The following is a 23,530-nucleotide window of genomic DNA, read 5'->3' on the forward strand; positions in this document are numbered from 1 at the left end:
ACCCTGCATTAACAAATTTATTTTATTTTTTATTTTTTCAGGTTTAAAGTCTATAGGATTCAATTATAGCCTTATTTAGACTAGTCCTTAGGTATGGTGAACCAAACCACCAAACATTATCGAAAATGATTTTTACTCAATGCACAACACTGAACCGGGGTCAACCAATGGTCCAACCAGGATTAATAAGTCAGTGAAGCCACTGAGCCCTGAACCCTAACTGATCAAGCCGCAGCTCTAGACTGAGAATTCTGCGGCGTGGTTCGCTGCTTCTCATGAGGAGTCAGTAATCAGTAATCACACTCACTAATATCTAAATATTATTAATAAAAATATAAAAATATTTATTATTATTATTTAATGAAAGAAAAGAGACGGCTTTTATCGTTAATGGAGGTTTCTCCACTGGCCTCTCGCTGTCTTTTGGTCTTCTTCTCTTCTTTATGTTGTCTTTCTTTTTTAATTTTATATTTCCGCCCACTAAAATATAATTTATTATTTCTCTGCTAAGAAGACTGAAACCGCCGAGTTCAACTTCTCTGGATCAGCTGGATCGGAGTTCTGACCTCAAACTGAGCTGTAATTCGTCGATGATTCTCTTGTTCTAGAAGTACGGAGAGCAGAAATTTCTTGCAGATCTGTGATTATTTGAGCTGAGGACGATTTGTTGGAAAGAGTAAAACAGTATTTGAAGGAGATAAAAAGGAAAGGTTCTTGGATTCTCGTTTTGTTTTTCTTTCGTTTTAGATCTGGTGAAGAAATGATGGTGATGTCGATTTTTCATAGGAAGAATCCTCCATGGAGGAGAATCTAGTTGTTTTGAGTTTGTTTGGGACGAAGAAGAGCTAGGTTTGAAGGGTGAGTTGTGGTATTCTTTTGTGTTTAGTGATGGCTACTGTGCAGAAGCTGCCGGCGAGCCTTAGTACAACGGCAAGTAGTTATGGATCATGCAAGGTCGATACTGCTTCACCGGATCAGTTTCCTGTTGGCATGAGAGTGCTTGTTGTTGATGATGATACTACTTGTTTAAAGATTTTGGAGCAAATGCTTCGAAAATGCATGTATCGCGGTAAGTTCATCTTATTTTCTCTTATGTGTTGGGGTGTTTTTCTCGCCCAACTTAATTTTGTTGAATGAGCTGCAAATTCTTGTTTATGGGGTGAAGATGGAGGTTCGTTGACTTTCGTAATCCAAATTAAGATGCTAGTTGATATTCTGGTTTTCTTGTTGGAATAGGTCTAATGAGTCGGTTTTTCTAAGTTGCCACTGAATAATTTGCCCTCTTTGTTGCTATATATATTCTGTGGTATTATGGGATGTAGGGTAGTTAGTTGACGCCTCATGAAAGATGCAAATGAACGAGGTAACTGGAGGGTCAGAATTACAATTTCTTTGTCAAAGGAGCTCCGTTGTTGTTTATAGGTCGTCCTAGGTTGTCAAGGACTGAAGTAGAGGTTTGTTATGTGCCAGACCTGTTGGAGGTGCAGACTTCCATTCTTGTTCCGAGGTTCATCCACTCTTCTGGCTATGAAAGGGTAGTAGTAACGTGTGACTCCTCTTTGGTTATATGTTGGTTGAGGGCATCCAATTTTTCCCTATGTTATCATCCTTCAGATCCCTGAAGTCACTCTGGGTGGTTATCTGTTTGAACATTTCATACTGTTGGATTCTGATGTAGGTTGTGCTACTGCATTGTAGATTTCTTGGAAGATTTGGGAAACTCTTTATGATGGGCTCATGCTTTGCTGTGGGTCTTTGTTTTTGTGATTTAGCAGCCCCCATTTAGTTGGGATTAGGCTGAGTTTGTTGTTGTTAGTTGGCAGCAAATGTTGGACCCTGTTTATATCTTATGTAATCTTGCCTATTCACTGAAATTTTAGAACTTTCAGCCAAAATGATCACATCCCATATTTGTGTGCTAATTTCATTGTGTGTAGTTTTCTTGTTTTTCTTGTCATTCCTGTCTTCTACTACTAATACAATGTATGAACTAAGAATGTACATAGCATCCGGTGAATACTGTCGCCAAATATGGAAATCCTAACTATAACTTTGTATGATTTTTTTCTAGCATTATAAAGGTTTAGATATGTTCATGTAGACTAAAGGAAGGTTTCTCTGAAGTATCAGAGCCTAATATGGCCATTTTGCTCGCCAGAATGACCAAGCAAAATTCACTGGGAAAAAATGCACTCTTTTGTTCAAGTTGTGGCCAATTTTTTGGCTTTTATTCAGGCTGAAACAATTGCCAAAACCTGAGTATAAAAACACCAGACATACAGTTTGTAACCACTGAAATCACATAGAATAGCGAATCTCAGAAACTTAAACAGCACACACTGCATAATCAACCTTGAAAAAATGCCACATGAGGAGCTCGAGACTTTCTGATAAGTAGGGCTATATATTTCCTTCTTGATTTCTTGAATCCACGTTGGAGTATTCTGAATCTAAGGCTTATTTAGTGATTGATTTCTTCCTTAGCTTAAAAGTGTGCTTCTATAATGGTTTGAGACTATAAAACTCTTGATTTCCTAATAGACGTCACACTTGCTGTCTGAAATTCAAGGCTTTAGAATCCACAAACAGTCATCCTCTCCTTACTAGGCACCCAGTTTGTGACCTTTTTAGTATTAAAATTTGCAATATATCTGATCATGTTTTGACTGGAGTAATGCCACAAGTTACATGTCAGAGTTGGAACTTAGTTCCGTATCTTGCGAGTTTTGTCATCCTTTTGCTCAAGATAGCTCTTAATCACATATTTTTCGTGAGAAATTTTCTCTTGCATTGCAGAACTATAATATGTTGCATTACATTTTTATGCTGCAGCATGGGTGACATCATGCCACCTACCCCCCCCCCCCCCAAAAAAAAAAAAAAAAAACCAGAAAAAAGGGAAAAAAAGAATAACTGGATGGTATCGTGCCATGGATTTTAGTTTGATTCCCAGTCTTCAGGAAATGGTACCTTTGCGTAGAACTTCACTTTTAGCTTATAAACAATAAAGCCGTTGTTCTCCTATTCTGCAAAACATGATTTTGATTAATTATTTATGATTTGTAAGAAATGTTCTGGGTCTAACACAATCTCATGATTATGATTTCTAAGAAATGTTCTGGGGGTATAGTCTTGGTGCCTTCCCTTCAAATGGAAAGACCTGCTGTTGGAAGTTCTCACTGAATTACTTACATCAGAAATAATGACCTACTTTTGCTTTGTTACAGTTACAACTTGCTCCCAGGCTACTATTGCTCTAAACTTGCTTCGAGAAACAAAAGGTTCTTATGATGTGGTAATCAGTGATGTTTATATGCCTGATATGGATGGATTTAAGCTTCTTGAGCATGTTGGACTAGAGATGGACTTACCTGTTATCAGTGAGTAATTTTACCCCCTGGTAGTGAAAAGTCTTCTATTTTATTTTATTTTTTTCTCCTTCTTCTTCTTCTTTAGGTTCATAAACTGATATGATATTTCTTCCATAGTGATGTCTTCTGATGCGAGAACCAGTGCTGTGATGAAAGGCATCAAACATGGGGCTTGCGATTACTTGATTAAGCCTGTACGTTTAGAAGAGCTGAAGAATATATGGCAGCATGTTGTCAGGAAAAAGTGGAATGAGAATAAAGAGCATGAACAATCTGGTAGTGTGGAAGAAAATGATCGACATAAACGAGGAGGTGATGATGCTGACTATGCTTCTTCCGTTAACGAGGGAACAGATGGCAGTTGGAAAGGTCAGAAAAAGAGGAGGGACGCTAAAGATGATGAAGATGAGGGTGATTTGGACAATGATGACCCAGGTACATCAAAGAAACCTCGTGTAGTGTGGTCAGTGGAACTGCATCAGCAATTTGTCAGTGCCGTGAATCAGCTTGGAATTGATAGTAAGAGCCCCTGTTTATTGCCCGTTTACCTTAATTTCTTATCATATTCCTTCATATCGAATATTGGCTTGGGATATAAGTAATCATATTCAGATGACAAGTCAAATTTTCTGTGGGATTGGCTATTTATGTATTATCACCTCAGACTTTTGAGTAATGATGACACCATCAATTTTCATTGTGGTTGGATATTTTCTTGTCCATTTCTTTAATGTTTATGATGCTTTGCCGTTAAAACTGATGAGTTTCCTGGCTTGACATTGCAGAGGCTGTTCCTAAGAGAATCCTTGAATTGATGAATGTTCCAGGCTTAACTAGAGAAAATGTTGCAAGCCATTTGCAGGTTCAATTCTGACTTTCTGCATCCTAATGTACTGATGAATTTTAAAAATTGCTTTCTTAGAATGCCATCTAGATTATTGGAATATCCATAGAAGGATCTGAAATAGCTTTACGGTTCACCCAACACATGGAGTGCTACTCAACATCATATCGTAAGAGGCTGGATGCTTTTTTGTCAAAAAGTACTTCCATATGCTTATCAATAGCAAATCCTGTCTCATCTACAAGACTTGATCCACATTAATTCACATATAGTATGAACGATAGCTCTATATCCTACTTATGCACTTGAATGGGCCAATGTAGTCTTATATCATGTAACTAGACCAAGAAAATGTATACTACCCTATTACAGATCTTTTCATCATCAGCTCCAGGCCAATCTCTCTCTCTCTCTCTCTCTCTCTCTATCTGAGTGGAAAAATCAAGTCGGTTGAAAGCATATTAGAGTAATAGATGGTGATTTAAACACTGTGTCCTCCTCATAATTTAATCAACAGTAGTCCTGCTACATGGCATATATTTGACCGTCAAGGTATGGTTATCTGGATCGTACATGAAGATAAAATGAATGGTCAGACTGTGTAGTCCATTGATCTCTGGGAAACCTATACATAGGTTACTGAATTTACTATCTTATAAGGGTAATGCATGGACAATCTCTACTAGTAGAATGTTGTAGGAGTGTGCAAATTGAATATCTTATTGTGATCTATGGAACATGATGGTATGGTGTATTAGTTTATATTACATTTTGTGTTATCTTGACTTTGTTTATTGTGACTCCTGATACCTGTGGTTCAATGGTTTGAACAAATGATATTTTATTTCATAGATATTTTGGTGCAAAAATGATCCAGGGGCAGGTACAAGTATAAAAGATTAGATTTCATGTTTGTATGTCATTTGGCCAGCTTTTGCCATGTTCTGGAGGCTGACTGATTATGATCATATGTCATTTGGTCAGCTTTTGCCATATTCTGGAGGCTGACTGATCATGATCAGCCAGCTATGCAGTCATAAATGCTAATACCAAGAACAGTCTGAGGATCATTCCTGTTGCATCTCTCTGTAATTCCTAGTAACGTTAACCAGGATTTTATATCCCATAGTGGCTGTATTTGTTTGTTCACATTAGTTCGATGAGGTTGCCAACCTCATTTAGTTAGGATGTTGTTGAAGTGAGTTGAGATTATGTTGAGGTCAGATGCAATCAAGATTTTATAGTCACGAAAACTGTTAAAAACCATTTCAGTCTTGTGTTGCTTGGTCAAATCTACTGGTCCCTGGGAGGGTGTGCTTGTTGATCTAAAACCTCGCGGCATTATGTTCATTTTATGTTGTTAAGCCTATTGATGCGTGATTTGTGATTTGTTTTCAAGTGTATCAATGGTCAACATGACAAGAGATTATACTTCTATAAACTTTGACACTTGAGAGACATTAGCGTAGTGTGGGTTGACTAACATTATTTCTGAATTTTTAATATGCAGAAATTCAGACTATATTTAAAGAGATTAAGTGGAGTAGCTCAGCAACAAGGGGGGATTTCCAATTCATTCTGTGGGACAATAGAATCAAATGCAAAACTTGGTTCACTTGGCAGACTTGATATTCAAGCATTGGCTGCCTCTGGCCAAATCCCTCCTCAGACACTGGCTGCTTTGCAGGCTGAGCTTTTGGGCCGACCAACGGGTGGCCTGGTGTTACCGGCAATGGATCAACCAGTTCTTCTCCAAGCATCATTACAGGGACCGAAATGCATTCCAGTTGAACGTAATGTGACATTTGGTCAACCTTTAATGAAATGTCAATCAAACATAGCCAAACAATTTCCTCAATCAAACATTTCTGTTGAGGATATTCCTTCTGGGTTTGGGACTTGGCCACCTAATTCTCTTGGTGCTATTGGTACTTCAGGCAATTTTGGGGGGATAAACAGTCAAAACAATAATATGTTAATGCAAATTCTACATCAGCAGCAACCACAACACGGTGTGGTAGCTGAACCCAGCCACACAATTAATGTTCAGCCTTCTTGCTTGGTTGTCCCTTCCCAATCTTCTACCAGCTTCCAGGCAGGAAGTAGCACTGTTCCCCTCAATCAGAGTTCTAACTTTAATAGTGGCACCATTATTGATTACAGTTTGCTTTCTTCTCAACCCAATAATGTCTCATTGGGTATTGGACAAGTGATTGATGGGGATCTCAAAAGTACTGGTGTGCTTAATGGGTATACAATTCCTCCAGTTTCCATCTCCCCTTCAACTTCATCTTCTGTGGTCCGAGCTGACAACTCTGCTAATTGGCAAGTTCAGAACTCGGCTGTATCTTTTAGCACTGCCAGCCAGTTACCTGGCTTCATCCCCAATCCATGTGAAATTCAGCATTCTTATGACTCCAAGCCAACTCCATTGCCAGATCAAGGGCCTGGTAGGAATCTTGGATTCGTTGGTAAAGGTACTTCGATTCCAAGCCGGTTTGCGGCAGATGATATTGAATTTCCAACAGACAACTCAAGCCATGGAAGGCTGTATACAGACAACACTGGAGGCAGGGTGAAGCAAGAACTCAATTTCGATTTTGTGGAGAATCCGAAAGTGGGTGTCCCTGTATTGCCACATTTTTCTCCTAATGATCTCATGAGTGTTCTCTCCAAATAGCTTCAGGTAATTCACTTATGGAGTATGTTCTGTTACCTTTCATTTTTCTCAGAAATGAGGATTCTTATATGTATACTTTTAGGACAGCTAGTCGTTGGTTTGGAAAATCATTCCATTTGTTATATATGGATATCCGAGGATGTCAAACCTCCTAGAATTAGATATTTTGGTGGGAGTTGACTCTATGTTGTTGGGTGCTAATGAATGTTCCTGACAGCATACTTGTGAGCCTCTTGTAGTTTGATGCATATCTGTTTATCAGCGCAATTAAAACAAATATGAATTAACCCAGGAAATATTCTGGTAGTCAAGTGAAGCATTCGACTATATTGAATTAAAATTCCTCATTGTTCGGCTACTTCTAGTTCCACAGGACCATATTTTTGCTAAATAAATATTGAGTCCATGTATATTGAGTCCATGTGTTTTCTCTCAATAGATTTTATCTACTGAACCTGAGTACAGTCCTCCAAATGATATCATGTTTGGTGTTGCACATAATATGCATCACCAAGATAAATTCTATAGCTTTTCTGGGTAAATCTCTAAGTTAGTGTTTCCACAGACCATTGGATTGGGTTGTCAAACGTGCTTGGACGGTCCAGAATCTCGGATCTGTATCTGTCTCTCCAAAAGGTCTTAAGTTCCTTTTAGAACTGTTGGCTTTCCAACAAGCCGTTCATTCAAACTATTTGGTTGTTTAAATTGTTCAGAATAGTTGATTGCACCGTTAGGGTGTGGGGTGGTTACCTGTGTATGTTTTATAATTTTTATTTTAAAAATGTTCCTGTGATGTTCCACACCAGGTCATTTTTGTCATTATATTTAAAATATAATTGGTTTTCTACCTTCTCTTTCTTCTCATAACCAAAAATGATGCAATTAGGTGCTTGGTTAATTAAAAAAAAGGTACTTGGCTCCTCTCTTCTTCCATTAAATTTTTTTTCTTGTCAAAGTTGTTCATTTTAAGTAGGACTTTGAGTAGAAGTCCTAAGTCCATTTTGTTTTCTGTTTTGGATTCTCCAAAGGAGACTTAACTTCTTTCTTTTAAAACAAACTTGCTACTAATGCAAGATTTAGAGATTTCTGAATGAAAAGTTATTTTGGATTGACATTGATGGCTACCATGATCTGCCTACCATTCTCTTCCTGTGACTCTCATCTCATTTATTCTTTCTCCTTCCTTTCACACTTACCCTTTTTCTCCTTGTACTAGTTTACTTTCTTTCTTCTACCTTTACTAGTTAAATTCTCTCCATTTGGGATTTTACTTGTCCAGCAAAAGTGAACTTTATCTTTTTGTGGTTTTCTTTTTTTCAACCTTAGATTCTCATGCCTGGTTCTGTACTTGGAAGCAGAACCTTAAACCCTGCCTGGTTGTTGCTTCTTGGAATCAGTAGGACCTTAAGTTTGCCATTAAAAAGATTGAACATCAAGTTAGCAACTTTTACCTTTGCTTGCAATATCAAAACAAATTGAATTCATATATGGAGTTCTCTCACCTGAAACAAGTCCTGGGTCTTGGGGTGCTTTTATCTAAAATGAGGTTAAAAAATAAGCTTTTTCTTACTTATCACACCTCTTGTTATATTCATGCCTGATGCTAATAGATTGTTTATCTTTGCATCCCACCTCATATTGAAATCCAATCTACTGAATTAAGTTAATGTTTTGCCCCGACCCTTTTGATCCTTTTCAATAGTCTTAGTTGTATTGTAGATTTACAGGATTAATCCATTGTTCTTCTAAGCCCATAGAAATCATAATTAGGGTTATAAATCAAAGATTACATGAAACAGCCCGGAACCCTTATCCTCAAAGATGGTACTTAACCAGTCCACCAATTAGCTTATGTAGAGATTTGCCCAAGAAAGTTCAGCTTACAAAGAGGTTAATAACTTCTATTCTACCTTTTTAGGTCTTGAAGCTGCACAATGTTAACATATCAATTTATTCCGATTGTCTTACTGGAGGCCAGACCATTGTCAGCTGTGCCAGGATGGTCCAATATTTTTTAAGAGTTTTCCCCTGCCCACTTTCCTTTTCTCCAGGAAAGAAATTCCTGGCTTTGCTCCAGTATTGGTTTTGTGATCAAAAAGGCAGATTAAGAAAGCCACGACAAGGGACACACCACCGGGAAGCAGGCGAAGACAAGCATAGGTAAACCATGTTGAGCATGGCGGTCACCCACAAGGGGGCAAACAAAGCCAAATGGGGCAGCGGCCAAGTGGCCGGGGAGAAGAGGCCACGCCCCCAACTCCAGAAGATATTTTTTCGTGCTGTCCACCCACCTGTCCCAACAGTGGCCTCGTCTCCTTCCTCTATTCTTCCAGCTAGCATACAGTCTTCCTTTCGCAAAAAGGCCAATGCTCCATCCCACGCTATTTAGATCTGTGTTATGTACCCCTGCACATATCAGGAAAGATATGAAATTTTGTACATATCAGCAATGTGTTTGCATGTATTTTCAGAGAAGTATGTTGGGGTCTAAACTATGTTGAAACGCAACCTTCCGTTGTGGTGGAAGACTTCCTATTTTGAAGATGCAATGTATCATATGTTTATTGCTACAGTGGGATGCATTGCATTAGGAATACCAATTTTGGGGTGCATTTGCGGCCTTCTACCTCGAATGATTGTCTCTGTGTTTTCAAACAGTGTGGCTGAATCATGTATTTGTCTTTGTATTATCATATATTCACTTAGGGATCTATACTAGAAACCTGGAACTTTGCCATGCTTAAAGTTTCTGGGTGAAACCTTATTGATCTAGAACTCACTTGCAGGGATTGTCTTTCTTTCCCGGAAGGTGCTTCGAATTCGTCGGAGAATGGCATATGATGATTGCCTCCAAAGAGTGGGAAGAAACTTGTGTATGTGTATTATTCTTAGCATAGGTTCTCTAGGTAAATTGTCCTGCTTGCCTGAAGATCCCCACTACCTGCTCCCAGATGCAGAGGTAAAAAACTCTGATTTATCTGCTTGTGCTCTGAGATAAAACAAATTTCAAAGAGAAGCTTCCTTGTATGATAATTTGTTTCCCTGCTTGGAGTAGGTATTATTTGGTGTCATCTAAATGTTTTTACCTTCTTAACTAATTGGAAATAAGTTGTGTCAAGAATCTGGAGCCTTTTAGTGGGTTTATTGCAAAACATAATGGTGTGTATCTTGCTGCCATTTTTACAGGGAGGAAAAGTTATATGCAATTTGTAATTTAGGGGAAAAAAATCATGAAATTTAAGTTTTGATAATAGGGATTTGGTACAAAGTTGTTTGCATCCATCCTATACTTGTTTGGTTGAAAAATTATGTAAGATGGATTCTAGTTCTAGAAATTAGGTGTGATCACTGTGATGCCAGTTTTCCATCCAAAATTGGATTTAGTCTTTTGAATTTATTAAACCTTCAAAGTTTAGCACTAATTATCTCTGGTTTAGACCAATGGCCACTAAAGTAAATTAATTTTAATATAGTTGGTAGGTAATTATCGACTTTTGTAGCATTTACATATTTGGTAACTATGTTGGTTATGCATTAAATGAATACTGTTGGCAAAGCAGAAAAAAAAAAACTTGCTAGTTGGTCTATTTTCTTCTTGCCTGAAGAGGTTTTATTCTCTTCTTTTCAATTTGGCTGGGGATGAAGTGTGGGAGCTTTTTGAAAAACAATATGATTTGGTACAACCATCGGTTAAAAGGGCCAAGGGTAGGTCAGAACATTTTACACAAGGTACATTATGTGGGCGATATATAGCCGTGTCAATGGAGAGCGACATGAAATATAAAGACGAAACAATATTTGCCATATAAAGACGAAACAATATTTGCCATAAGTCGCAGGGAAATAGCTGGAAAATTGACGAACTTGCGAAATATCAGCGAAAGCCTAACATCTACATCATTGTAGGTAGAGCATTACCCCGACGAAGAAGGGATTGTGTTGTAGGTTGAAATTTTGAAAAATTTTGAAAACTTTCAGGTGAGTTATCGCTGAGGGGTGAAACAATGAATTTCGGCTATATTTCGAACCTTGATTTTACAGAAGGAAGGTAGTAGTTTGAGTAGTCACACCATTAACTGAAACAAGACAATGTAAGAAGGGGAATGCAATATCGAAGGTTTCTATTTTTTTATATTTTGGTTTGCCAACTCCGGTTTATAAACCGGTGGTTCGACCCGCGTCGCACACCTAGCTGTGGTGGGTGAGTCTCCCAGTAGGGATTTTTTGCATCCACAAGGATTCGATACCGGAACCTTGCTTAAGCGAACCAAGCTGCTTAACACTTGCCACTTGGACCAACTCCGGTTGGTTATCGAAGGTTTCTATACAAATAGAGTTTGGCAACTAAAATTAATTTAGATTCTTTACCCCTATTACCCCTCTTATCCCAAAATCCTTTTGCATGACTCACTTGACACAAATCACTTGGGTCTACCTATATCAGGCAGACTATGAGAGGTAAATTTTGAAGGTATGAAAGTATTAGGGGTAAAAGATCAACTCACTAAAATATCAAAATTGAAAGAGTTTTTCATGTACTCTTGAAATGTTTGTTTCCCCGAACAAATGGGCAAAAATCAAACCAAACAACTTGTATAATAAAAATTATTACCTGAAATTGTACTTGAAATCTATTCTTATTGGGTCTAATTCAGCTGCTCTTGTGGAACCAACCCCACAATTTTTCTACTTACTTTACGGTTCCAAAATCAAAATTTCTTCATCAAAGATAAGAATGTGATCATATTTGACTCTTGTATACTAGGGGAGGCTAACAACATCAAAGATAGGTTTCTTATATATATATATATATATATTAAAGAGTTTTTTAAGTGTAGGTCCTTTTAGTGGACTACAAACGAATGTTGAGCTGACTAAAAACTAATGTTGAGTCTCCTTAGTGTAAAATATTACGTGTGAATCCTAATTAGACTAACACTGTTAGTTATCGTTAAGTATATTCAAATCTCAAATGTGAAAAGATTAAAATGCCCTTCAAATTATTTATTACATTATGCCTTTCAAATTAACTTAATGACCAATTATTTTTTAAAATCATATATTAAATAATCTAAGGAGTATTTTGGTCCCTCTTTATTTGAAATTTAAATATACTTAATGACAGTTAATAGTATTAGTCTACTTCAGATCCATGCATGAGAGAAACCGAATGGCGCCAAGCTTTGATGTGGAGAGCCCCTATCTCTCCACCTCCATATCCCCCTGTTCTACTCCCTCACCTCCTCTCTCCCTCTTTCCCCCTCTCTGTTAGCTTTCTCTGGTTTTATTTTTCCACCCTTGTTCTGCTCCCTCACCTCCTCTTCCCTATCTCCGCCCCTCTGCTCCCTCTCTCCAGTGAATTTCCGGTTAAAAAAAAAAAACTCAGATTCTCATCCTCTCCATTTCTTTCTCTATTTTCTCGTTGTCCCCATTCGGTGGAAGGTTCAGGTTATTAAAGAAAGGAAAGAAGAAGGAAAAAAAATCCAGTAGATGCGAGATCCAGTAGTGCATTCCGCAGGTTTAAAGGTTTTATGCTAGAGTTGGAAGTGTCTCTCGTGGATTTGGAAGCTTTGCCGTTGCGAGAGTCTCGTGTTGCTGGTTGTCGTCGGTATGTCCGTGGCTGTTGTTTCCGCCCTTGTGGAGTGTTATCTCTCCGTCCTTGTGGCGTGTCTTTGTCCGCTTTTGTAGCGTATCGCCTCTTTGGATGTGTGTGATGGAGTATACGTATGTCGTACTCCTTATGCTTAATTGTTGTTGTGGTTGTTACAACCATTATTCGAAGAGCTTAGACTCGACCTAGTCCTTAGCCTGAAGGACCTTGTCTATTGTATGTATGACTATTGATCAATTTCCATTCCTAGATTTGATTCAAACTTGGTGTAATCATGCATTTTTGTATTTCTTTCTTTTCTTTGATGTACCTGTATTTTCTTTCAAGTTCAATCATGAATGAAGCTCAGCTTTGTAAAAAAAATAAAAAATAAATCCATACCTAATATATTACATTAGAACCCGACATTAATTTATACCGAAACCAGTTATTAACTTGGGTCTCTTTTTCATGTTTTTCTTCCAGCTATCTCGCTTACTTCACGTGCAAGTCGGTATCATGTGGATCCCACACATTATTGGTGACGTTTACGTTATTGCCATTAAATGTTAACCACCAATTCATGAATACATGGTGCATACGTAACAGTAACCTTAGGACGGACCACAGTGATTGTCGTATACCTCAATCTTACACCGTTAAATTGGAATCCTACCGACCTCCATGCGTGATTCTTGCCACGCGCCAACGCTCACAAACTTCCCCGGTTCCCTTGTTGAGAATTTATCTGGCTTTGCCAATGACTCAATGCCGATCTTCCACTATTTATCGCATTATGTGGTCTACATTTTCTTCAATTTCGTCAATTCAGTCAGTCACTCTCTCCCTTACTCTCTCTCTCTCTCTTCGCTGCTTCACGTCACATGGTAGCATCTCTTCCCGTCTGTAAGCAAACTAACTCTTCACCGGTTTCTGTTATTACTGGAACAAGATGGAGGAAAATCAAGAAATGGCACTTGCCCAGATGAGAAAATCTGTTCAGAAGCTTGGGTTTTCAACCGATGTAAGCTGATTAGCCTCTCTCTAGTCACTCCATTTGGGTTCAAGTCTGTTTACTAGTCAGGTTTTCCAGTGGTTTTTTTCTGATTATTTTGAGGTCTTTTACTTGCAGAATCATGGAGATCAAACTCTCATGAGGTTCTTGATAGCAAGATCAATGAACCCTGAGAAGGCAGCTAAGATGTTTGTTCAGTGGCAGAAGTGGAGGGCTGAGTTTGTTCCCTTAGGGTTTATTCCTGAATCTGAAGTACCAGACGAATTGGCTAGTAGGAAGGTCTACTTACAGGGACTTTCAAGGAATGGCCACCCAGTCATGCTGGTTAAAACCTGCAAGCATTATCCTTCTGGAGATCATCTTCAGCTCAAGAGTATGAAACTATCCCCTTTGCTGCTTAATTTTACTTAGCTTGTTATCTTATCCAATCAATGTTTCTAGTGATCTAGTGATCACTGCTAAATGGGCTCCACTGATTTCGACGACTTCGATTTAATCACTTGGGTTTGCATACAAGATTCCTTGTAAAGATAATTCTACTAAATTTTGATTACTTAAACGATAGTAATTGCCCAGAACTAACGATTATTTAGATATATTTTTTTTTCATGGAAACTTTCGTCTTTTACTAATCATGCTCTGCCATAGTGTTTGGATCTTAGAAAGAAAATATTCTATTAATTTTTTGGACTATATGACTATGCAGAATTTGTGGTGCATTTACTGGACAAAACCATTGCAAGGTGAGACCATCCTATAATTTGTTGGTTAAATGTATAATTACACTCCCCCTTATTTGAAATTAATAAAATGGGTCTCATCAATCATTCTATGGGGCTATAGTAGTATATCAATAGTAAACCCAATAATGATGCTCTTCCTCTAAAAAAAAACTAGTAGACTGAAGGGACTGAGTATGATATTGAGTTATTAAGTGAAAAATATGTTTCTAGCCAGTCTTCCATCTTCCAAGAAAATCAAAACTTATTGGAGTCCCAATTCAAATTGATCTTTGTTGGCTTCTTTATATCAGCCACTTGACATTCTTTTTTTTTTTTTTTTTTTTTAATGAAATTTAATGGATGTTAGTGTCATGAGTCCCATGTGTTCTGTTTCAATCAAGAGCCTCATAACAGTTCACTACCAATCCCCCCGGAAAAAAAAAAAGAAGAAAAAAACAAAGCATCATAGTTCATGTTTTGACAGGTTAATCTTGGTCAAGTTTTAGAATGCTACTTATGCAGTATGCCAAGTCAAAAGATCCTGTAATTGATGGGCAAAATGATTGAAAGAACTGAAGCAAGCTTTGAAATATGAGGATTGAGCCTCCTCTCAATTGCTGGATGAGATTATGAGAGGTAACCCAGCAGATTGTTAGCCATAACAATTTTATTTTGGATTGGATCTGGAGTCTGCTAAAAAACCTGTTCGTTACAAAATGGGATCATTTTGAGGATCTATTACAGAAAGGGATGAATGGGTCCAAAACCAAAAGACCAATAAGAAGGCAGTTGAAACCATAACCAGTGGGACCTCTATAAGTTACATATTTATTTAATTCAGGTTGGTTAGTAGTTATCTTATTTCTTGATTATTTGGGTGTTTTTGTTTGTTTTGGGGGGGGGGGGGGGGGGGTGGTGGTGGCAGGGTGGGGTACAGCTAAGCCCGAAGGAGATTTGAACTCATTACCTCTTAATTATGGTTGTTAATCTTTGCTAACTGAGCTACTCTCTTGGGATTAACACTTAATAGTTATTACTTTATCAGGGTTATGTTGCAACCACAAAGATAAACAAAGGGTTTTGTGTCTAATAAACACTTATATTGAGGGCCTCTAAACCCCAGTGAAAAGAAACTGAAGTGTTCCATAATATAAAGGACCGGATCATAGTTTTGGGATGGTACAGCATATTGGGAAGTTTTTTGATCAGCACATGTGGATTGCAACTAGTGTAGTAACATTCTTATTTTCTAAAACTGTTCCATTTGACACCCTTAATTAGCCAATGTACCTTTTATATACTATTTTCTTTAGCTTTTAGATGCTGACATTTCTTTATGCTTGTTTCAGTTCTTTCAAGGGAAAAGAAATAGGCAACGAGAAGTTGATTGGCATTATCGATTTGCAACAAATTACGATAAAGAACATAGATGCACGTGCTTTAATTACTGGATTTCAGTTTTTACAGGTATGTTATTCAGTATTTTCTATGATTAACATGCATTACAAAATATTGGCACAGAAATGGACGAAGAAAACTAGGATTACGCTTTAGGACTTTGGAGAACTAGATTCTAGAATAATTAGTTCACTCAAACATGTAGTATTAATTGTTGGTTGTGCACATTAAATAGCTAAATTATTCAATTAATTAGAGTTAGTATCCATGGAAGTGGTAGGACGAACCTAATTCAGTTGTTAGATTGTGGAACTTGGACTATATTAATCCATGAGCCATGGTAAATGATGTAACTTGTGTAGGAAATTGGATACCCTCATATCACTGATCAGTTTGTAAGAAACTATGATAAAAATATAAGTTAAGAAGACATTTTAGCTTTGCATAAAAAACTTATCAAGATTGAGCTGGAGACCTAATTTGAGTAGGCAGTTGCTCCTATCTTCAGATCTTTGTTTTTGCAGAACATAGTTTATAACTGAACATGTTTCACTTTTTTGAGAGGGTAGGTCTAGTGTTCCCACAAAACACAGTTGATACATTTCTCAAATCCTATTTAAAACTGAACATGTTTCACTTTTTTGAGAGGGTAGGTCTAGTGTTCCCTCAAAACACAGTTGATCCATTTCTCAAATCCTATCTATGATATCCTGGGAGAGTAATCTCTTCCCACTGGCTTCAAAATTCCTTCAAACTTGGGTGTCACTTAGTGATAATTTGTCTGTAATTCCTGAGGGACATTTTCTATATGTTAGAAAGATTTTCTTAATTTATCTTTTGGGCCAAGTCACCTCAGGAATTGGTTTTCAAGGATTGCTTGCATTTGTTAATTTTAATCAATCCTGGATCTGTTAAGAAATGTAAAACAGAGTACTTTCTCTTTGCATAATTGGTCTTAAGGCACGTTCTTTGACAGAGTAAGGTTCCCTCTTGAAAATTGTTGGGTATGGCAGTAACATAACAAATAAGGAATCCCCCTCCCCACTTTGCCATCTTGAACTTCTAATTTCCTATATTGTTGATTATATTTATAACATTTCCAATGTTGTTGCATCTTTCTCTTATCTCAATTTCTAAGCAGGATGATGTTATTTTGTAAGACATGCCAGTGCAGAAATGATAAATAAGGACTAAGCAATACCATCTATATGCTTTCTGGTTTTATGCAGTCTTACTATCCTGATCGATTGGCAAAGTTGTTCATTTTGAGCATGCCATGGTTTTTTGTGAGTGTTTGGAGATTTGTTTCCCGCTTCCTGGAGAAGGCAACACTTGAAAAGGTACATGAACAAAATTGTGCATGCCTATAAATATGTGTTGTATTGGATATAGAGAGTAATTTCCTAAATCATCATGAAGGGATGGAGGGAATATTTTTATGCAGATACAATGTTACCTTTTTTCTTTTTTTTTTTGGGTACAAAGGGGGCTTATTAAGCCCGGGATGGGGATATTAATATGCCTTAGCAAGAGTCGAACCCACGACCTCTTCACTAAGAGGTGTTGGTTTCACCACTAGATACAATGTTACTTTTTAACTGATACAAATTTAGTAAACCCTGTTTGTTTGGATACGCTGATCTCGATATTTGAGTTGGGTTTGACAATGTAGACATGAACAAAATTGAAAAGGGCCAAAAAAAAAAAAAAAAAAAAAAAAAAAAGAAGAAGAAGAAGAAGAAGAAAAGAAAATAAAAAAGAAGAAAAGAAAAATAGCTTCAGTCCAGCTCAAAAATCACCTAATGGTTTCCCATTTGAGCTTTTCTTGCACATCTGATTGTAATTCAATTCATGCATACCTGATATAGTTGCGAGAATATTTTTGTGTTGGAGGGAGGCTTAGCTACTAACTGAAAGTTCAATCATCTGTATGGAAAATCTTTCCTTTTTTGAGAAAGTAAAATGCAAGATCTTTTAAAATAGAATTGCAGATTTCCTAATGCTAGATTCAGAATTGGGTTTAGTTTGACCATTAAAATATACTCTCAAGAGTTGGACTTTGTTTTTATAAATGCAGGTAGTGATAGTAACCAGTGAGGATGAACATAAAAATTTCCTAGAAGAAGTCGGAGAGGAAGTTCTGCCAGAAGAATATGGAGGACAAGCAAAGCTTGTTGCTCTCCAAGATGTTAAACTTGAACACTTCCCAGTAGAGAACTAAGAAAAGGTAATTTCTTGCACTAGAACCTTATAGCCTGAGAAAATGAGTAAACAAATCTCCATGTTGCATTTCATATTCTCAAGTTTTTTCTTTATAACCTCTTCTCTCTGTTTCCATTTTGCTGCTAATTTATGTTTCTTACCTTAATTCTCACTGTTTTTGTATTGTCATTGTCTAATTTTGCTTTAGTCACAATTGCAAGTTAAAATCATTCATCAGAAAGACCTGTATTTCTTGTCAAGTTAATAGACCATGATATTCATGCAAACACAGGGTAGGGTGCAGCAGGAACTAGTAACCATACAACAATTCCATGCTGGAGTAACAAAAGTCTAAAGCATGGGTCCAAGTTCAGAGAGGTTGAAGGCAAATCTACTGATTACATATCTTTCATATAAATCTATCAATTAGCATGTTATACCATTTGGGGTTGCACTAGAAATTCTTACAACTGCAAAACTGTGATGTAACTCCTTGTATTAAGATGAAACTTTTGGTAATTCTTATGGGAAGAATTGCCTGGAGTTTCTGTGGACATAAAATGGAGATAATATGACTATCTTGACCCTATGAAAGGTGAAATTCTTTCACTTGTTGATGCTTGTCAAGCATTTTTATTGGTCTCAATGCTAGCCTAGGGGCGATGCTTCCATTCTCTGTTTTGTCAATGGTGTATATGTAAGGCTTTGGTTTCCTGCATCGCCCCATCTAAGGTCTTCAGTATGGCATTCTAATCCTTTTGCTCTCCCCTTCCTGTAACCTGAAGTTTCCGTCCTTGCACCATCACCATTTCTTTTTCTTCTTCCTAGAATGAGATTTCAGCAGCCATTTTGCTGCTCATAATGCATATTGCAGTCATTCTCCCTACTGCACATATAGCTAGCATCAGTTGCTTGCACCCATGGTGGTTCAGTTCAGCTACTGTCTATCCTGCCCATCTTGAGATCAATCCATTCCATGCTCAGAGGTTCAACCTGGAACAAGAAGTAAAGGTATCAGTGGCATTCTTGATGCGTCCATTGAAAATGTATGAGAGAGTTATGTTAGAAAGAAAAAGAATATGCATCTCTTGAATCTGTCTCTCAGTTTGATGCTTCCTCTTGTGCTGCGGTTGTTCCTCCTCTTCGTCCTGTTCTTGATCATCATGAGAAGTGGCATGGCCACTGCGGAAGCATCAGGATTAAAGGGTATGTTGGGCGTGATTCAGGTTACGGTTCTAGATTGGATATTTGAAATAAAACTTCCAAAAAAAGGAGAACCTGGGATTGCAAAAAGTGTTGTTTCCAATCCAAAATCCCAAACCTAAATTACATGCCCAACCTGAATTACATGCTTCTTTCTTCACTTTACCTGCATTTTTTTGAGTTGATCAGGTAACAGTTTAAATGGAAACCGTAAATAAAAATGGAGAAAGAAGTTCAAAAGGGTTATCTCCTTACTCTGTATCAGAAAGACTAATGGTTCTTCCCTGAAAGAGGAGAAAAACAATTTCAACCTCTATGAGTTCCAAAACTGCCATGAAAGCTTAAACCCACAAATAAAGAAGAGATATCTTATAGAAAAAAGCAGTGATAAAGGAAGAATTAAAGAAAGGAAGAGGAGGAGAAGGTGGGGAAGACAAACCTTAATTTGTTGGTGAAGTGTTCTGTTGTTCCAGGTATGAAGAAATAAGAGACTGTTTTCATGAGTCATGAGGTCTAGAGAGAGGGAGAGAGTTCTAGAGAGAGAGAGTCTCTGATTTCTGAGTTCTAGACTGATTTCTTCATCCCTGAAAACAACTAAACATTACACCCAACAAATTAGGAGTCTTCCCTGCCTTCTTAGAAATCAGAGACTCTCTCTCTAGAACTGTCTCCCTCTCTCTAGACCTCATGACTCCCTCTCTCTGATCTCATGACTCCCTCTCTCCCTCTATCTGTTTATATAGATAACACACTCTCTACCTCTGTGCTGATAAAGGTGAGTTTGGATCACCTCTTCCTAAGGAGAATACAATGTGCTCTCCTGACACTCTTCCTTCGAAGGGGAATACAACGTGCTCCTGGGACACTTTATGACCACAGAAATAGGCATGAGGATTGGGTTTTTATTTTTTACTCATTTTTAGTATTTATCCAGTGGGCGTCATTCTTATTTCTGTGGTCAAAAAGTATCAGAGTAGGTGATCCAGACTCGATAAAGGTAACGTGTAGAATCCAATCTGGATCACCTCCCTTGGTGGGAAGCATAATGTGCTCCATGACGTGTTTTGACCACGAAAAGAGGATTCGCTGGATTTGCATTTTTCATTAACTTTAATATTTATCTAGTGGGCCCTACCCCATTTCTGTGCTTGAAACCCCTCATGGGAGCAATGAATCCGGATCATCACTCCTGACGGGGAGCGCACTCTGTGCTCCCCGACGGGTTTACCACCACAAATTCGGTGGGACCCACCGGTAAAAAATAATAAATAAATAAAAAAAAATCCTCCCATCACCCAACCCCGGGGTCCCCCTGTATTTATGGTGGTAAAGCCATCGGGGAGCACAAAGTGCTACCCCGACGGGTAGCTGATCCGGACTCGGGAGCAATCAAGGGAGGTGATCCGGACTTTGCAAAATCCTCTTAGTCTAACCAATTTGAATCTCCAAGTATGAGAGTCTGTCGATACTAGTTGCATAAATATATTTGGAAATTGGATTAATTCTAAAATGAATTCTTAATCCTAACAACCATAATCGATTTCCATTTATGACTACTAATTTCCTAGCTAGTCTTATCTTAACATGTGAAGAGGGTGGTTAATGTTTTTGGGATTTATATAATAATTTCTCCAAAATAACACAAGGGTTTTCATTTTTATTTTTGGTTTAAGGTCCATTATTCCGCAACAAAGTAGCCAACAGAAAATGTCCTACAGAGATCAAACAATCATGGAGTGGACAACAATAGGTCTGAAGCTACAAAGACATGGCCCTTCGAGGCTTCGGGCTAGAGCATTAACATTTTCAGCTCTAGGTACATGCATAAAAACATGATGATAACATACGTATATCATCCAACATTGGAATGATTGCCCATGATGCAAGCCTCCTCAAAAAATCCTCCAAAGAATTGAATAACCTCTAAGGAGTTGAAAAGCACTAAATAACTTATCAACAGTTTGTCCAAACCCTCAAGAGCACCACCTCTAATAGCCAACTCTTCACTCTTGCCACTAAAGTCTTCTTTGTATCCAAGGATGGTAGATAACTCTCTGTGGTCTTGCTAAGGCTCCTTTAAATTCATTATAAGCTTGAGTTGCCTAAGTCCAAACATCCTCTTGAGCCTAGTCCTCCTTACTAAGGACCATTGAGTTTTTGGCTCTCCACACAAACTGTCACACAGCACAACATTGTCCTACCAACTCTTAACCAGCAAGTAAATTGGGAGCTTTGGAACACCTCTGCATGCACCGTCAAGGGGCATCAAAACCACACACACACTTTGAGTATAGGGGTAGTGAAGAAATATATGAATGATTGTTCCTGTATCCTCTCTGCAACACTGGATGTTTTGGATCGCTCTCACTATATTTGGTGGAAAAAGCTTGTTCAACAGTGTTATGTACCAAGTCCTTCAAGTAGCCCTGGAAGCCATTTATCTTGGAATAATATTCACAGTAAGGCCATCACCCACACTCCTGTGGAACCCTTCTCCAAACCCAGGAGGGAGAATTACCCATACGTGCTTGCAAGATATCTGATGTGAGGAAATACAAAGATCTCATCAAACGTCTCCATTCTAACTCTGAATATTGCTACAAACCCCATGCAGATTTCGCAAGCATCGCTCAATTATGCAAGCTGCGAAACCCATCACACTACCTCCTTTTGTTTACAAAGCTTTTTCCACACAATCCAGTGTGTGTAGGACTGTGACTCCTTCATTGCTCCCCAAAGAAACGCCTAGCTTTGGAATTGATTTTCTTGTGGATGTTCTTTGGTAGCTTTAAATGATAGACTTTGTAATTCAAAATAGAAAGACCTGTTGATTTCAAAGGAATTTCCTTCCCTCTGTGTGACAAAAACTTATGGTTCCAACCCCTTAGTCTAAGTCCCCAATTTATCATTCAAACTATGGCATAGCTTGACCTTGTTTGCACCTATCTATGAAGGTAGCCCCAAGTAATGTGCAAGTCCATCACCATATTTCATTTTTAGAACTCTACTAGACCATTGCTTCACCTTTGCGGGTGTATTTGGGTTGAAACAAAGTTGGGATTTAGAATAATTCATCATCTGCTTTTTCAAGTTTTGATGGGTTGATAGATACCCTTGCTGCGTTTGTTTGCTGATAAAGGTGGGGTGGGAAAATTCTTGAAAAAAGTGTAGATTTTTTACTTTTCTTTTAAATCCTGAAATGATACATTATTTGGTTGCTTGGGGTGGGAAAGTGGGAAATCTGCTGGATGTGCAGCCCAACTTTCCCACCCCATGCCATTTTAAAACTCTAAATATTTGGTGGGACTTTGTGGGAAAGTTGGGAAAAGTAAAAAGTAGAACCCACCCCTATCACTTTTCCACAAAACATTTTTCTTTTTTTCTCCCTCGCCCCACTACATATGGGACTTACATATTTTTTTTTCCCACTCTTTTTTTCCCACCCCACCTTTGCAAACAAACGTTGGACATTTGTCGTTGGTTGGTGCTTTTTAACGTGGTGGCCATGTTCCTAGTCTTTGTTTTGTTGATAGCGTATGACTAAGGCTTTTGCTTTCATCATGGCCCATCTAAGGTCTTCATCATGACATTTTAAGATTTTCCACATTACCTAATAATTGGAACCTTGTTTCTATATTCAATTTTCTAGATTCCAGTAAAACAATCTTTTCAAAACCACCCAAGAATCAATCATCAATCATGTATGAATCTAAATTTGTATTTTACATTAAAAGGGCAAAAACAAGTAAGATTCACAAATTATTGGACACCTTGAAGGGTCTAAATGAGAAATTTTCAAGAGTAAAGAAGAAAACATTATTTTTCAAAAAAAAAAAAACCCAAAACCCCTAATCTTATTAAACATTATGGAGTAGAAAAAAATTACTATCAAAGAAAAAGATGATATAGAGTTTTAGTAAAATATATGTGAGCTGGTGAGAGAAGACCAGGAAGTCTTGTATTGATTTCTTGGAAATTTCTTAGAACTAGCAGTCCCATCACAACAATACCACTTTCTCTTTGAGATGAACCCCACAAGGAGGTTACACAAAGTTCCAATTATCTATCCAATGAGATCCTTTGCTTGGGGGTTAAGTTTCATTACCAAGTATTCCATGCTGCTCTGAGTTGTATGCCTTAGAGATGAACCCCACAAGAAGGTTAAACAAAGTTCCAACTATCCAATAAGAGTCTCTGCTTGGGGGTCAAGTTTCACAAACATTGGTTTCTCAAGAAAACCAATCATGTTTGCTGAAAAAGTCCAAAAGAAATGTTGTTCTGTAGTACTTTGGAATTTTCCCTTTGGAATTTGTGGGAATATTTTTGAGCCATCTTTCATGAATTTGCAAAAGTACATCTTATTTGTAAATTTATTAAATCATAGTTGAAAAAAAATATGTTTTTTAATTTACTTTTCTCTTTTGTGATTTTACAATGTTGTCTTCAATAAAATAAAGTTCTAAAAATTTCATTTTTTCCTTTTATTTATCATTTTATATTATAAA

At 37.6% G+C, this 23,530-nt stretch overlaps 2 protein-coding genes across 3 annotated transcripts; both read left to right on the forward strand.

The window, feature by feature from the left end:
• Window positions 1–409: 409 nt before the first annotated feature.
• Window positions 410–10,900, forward strand: LOC149000678 (two-component response regulator ORR21-like). 2 transcript variants are annotated; one of them, XM_089139663.1, is made up of 6 exons: window positions 410–1,069; window positions 3,228–3,380; window positions 3,489–3,890; window positions 4,157–4,233; window positions 5,726–6,901; window positions 9,682–10,900. In XM_089139663.1, exons 1-5 carry the CDS (start codon window positions 889–891, stop codon window positions 6,893–6,895), a joined length of 1,983 nt encoding a protein of 660 aa, XP_088995789.1. In that variant the 5' UTR covers window positions 410–888; the 3' UTR covers window positions 6,896–6,901; window positions 9,682–10,900. The 2 variants fall into 2 exon arrangements, with proteins under 2 accessions (XP_088995789.1, XP_088995790.1); XM_089139664.1 differs by lacking the exon at window positions 9,682–10,900 and adding an exon at window positions 8,814–8,944.
• Window positions 10,901–13,253: 2,353 nt separating this feature from the next.
• Window positions 13,254–21,937, forward strand: LOC149000679 (Sec14p-like phosphatidylinositol transfer family protein). Its single transcript, XM_089140037.1, has 7 exons — window positions 13,254–13,509; window positions 13,618–13,873; window positions 14,207–14,243; window positions 15,572–15,689; window positions 16,850–16,960; window positions 17,698–17,847; window positions 18,115–21,937. The coding sequence occupies exons 1-6, from the start codon at window positions 13,438–13,440 to the stop codon at window positions 17,839–17,841; spliced, it is 738 nt and encodes a 245-aa protein (XP_088996163.1). The 5' UTR covers window positions 13,254–13,437; the 3' UTR covers window positions 17,842–17,847; window positions 18,115–21,937.
• The last annotated feature ends 1,593 nt before the right edge of the window (window positions 21,938–23,530 follow it).

This window comes from Hakea prostrata, chromosome 11, assembly GCF_041222555.1.
Source record: "Hakea prostrata isolate BN-2017 chromosome 11, UWA_Hpros_2, whole genome shotgun sequence".
In the NCBI taxonomy this organism is placed as follows: Eukaryota; Viridiplantae; Streptophyta; class Magnoliopsida; order Proteales; family Proteaceae; genus Hakea; species Hakea prostrata.

Excerpts from the sequence above, each read along its gene's own strand:
- LOC149000678 (XM_089139663.1), top strand. The coding sequence starts at position 889 with ATGGCTACTGTGCAGAAGCTGCCGGCGAGCCTTAGTACAACGGCAAGT. Across the intron at positions 3,891-4,156 it reads GAATCAGCTTGGAATTGATA|AGGCTGTTCCTAAGAGAATC; the intron begins GTAAGAGCCCCT and ends TTGACATTGCAG. Across the intron at positions 4,234-5,725 it reads ATGTTGCAAGCCATTTGCAG|AAATTCAGACTATATTTAAA; the intron begins GTTCAATTCTGA and ends TTTAATATGCAG.
- LOC149000679 (XM_089140037.1), top strand. The coding sequence starts at position 13,438 with ATGGAGGAAAATCAAGAAATGGCACTTGCCCAGATGAGAAAATCTGTT. Across the intron at positions 13,874-14,206 it reads AGATCATCTTCAGCTCAAGA|AATTTGTGGTGCATTTACTG; the intron begins GTATGAAACTAT and ends ATGACTATGCAG. Across the intron at positions 16,961-17,697 it reads AGAAGGCAACACTTGAAAAG|GTAGTGATAGTAACCAGTGA; the intron begins GTACATGAACAA and ends TTATAAATGCAG.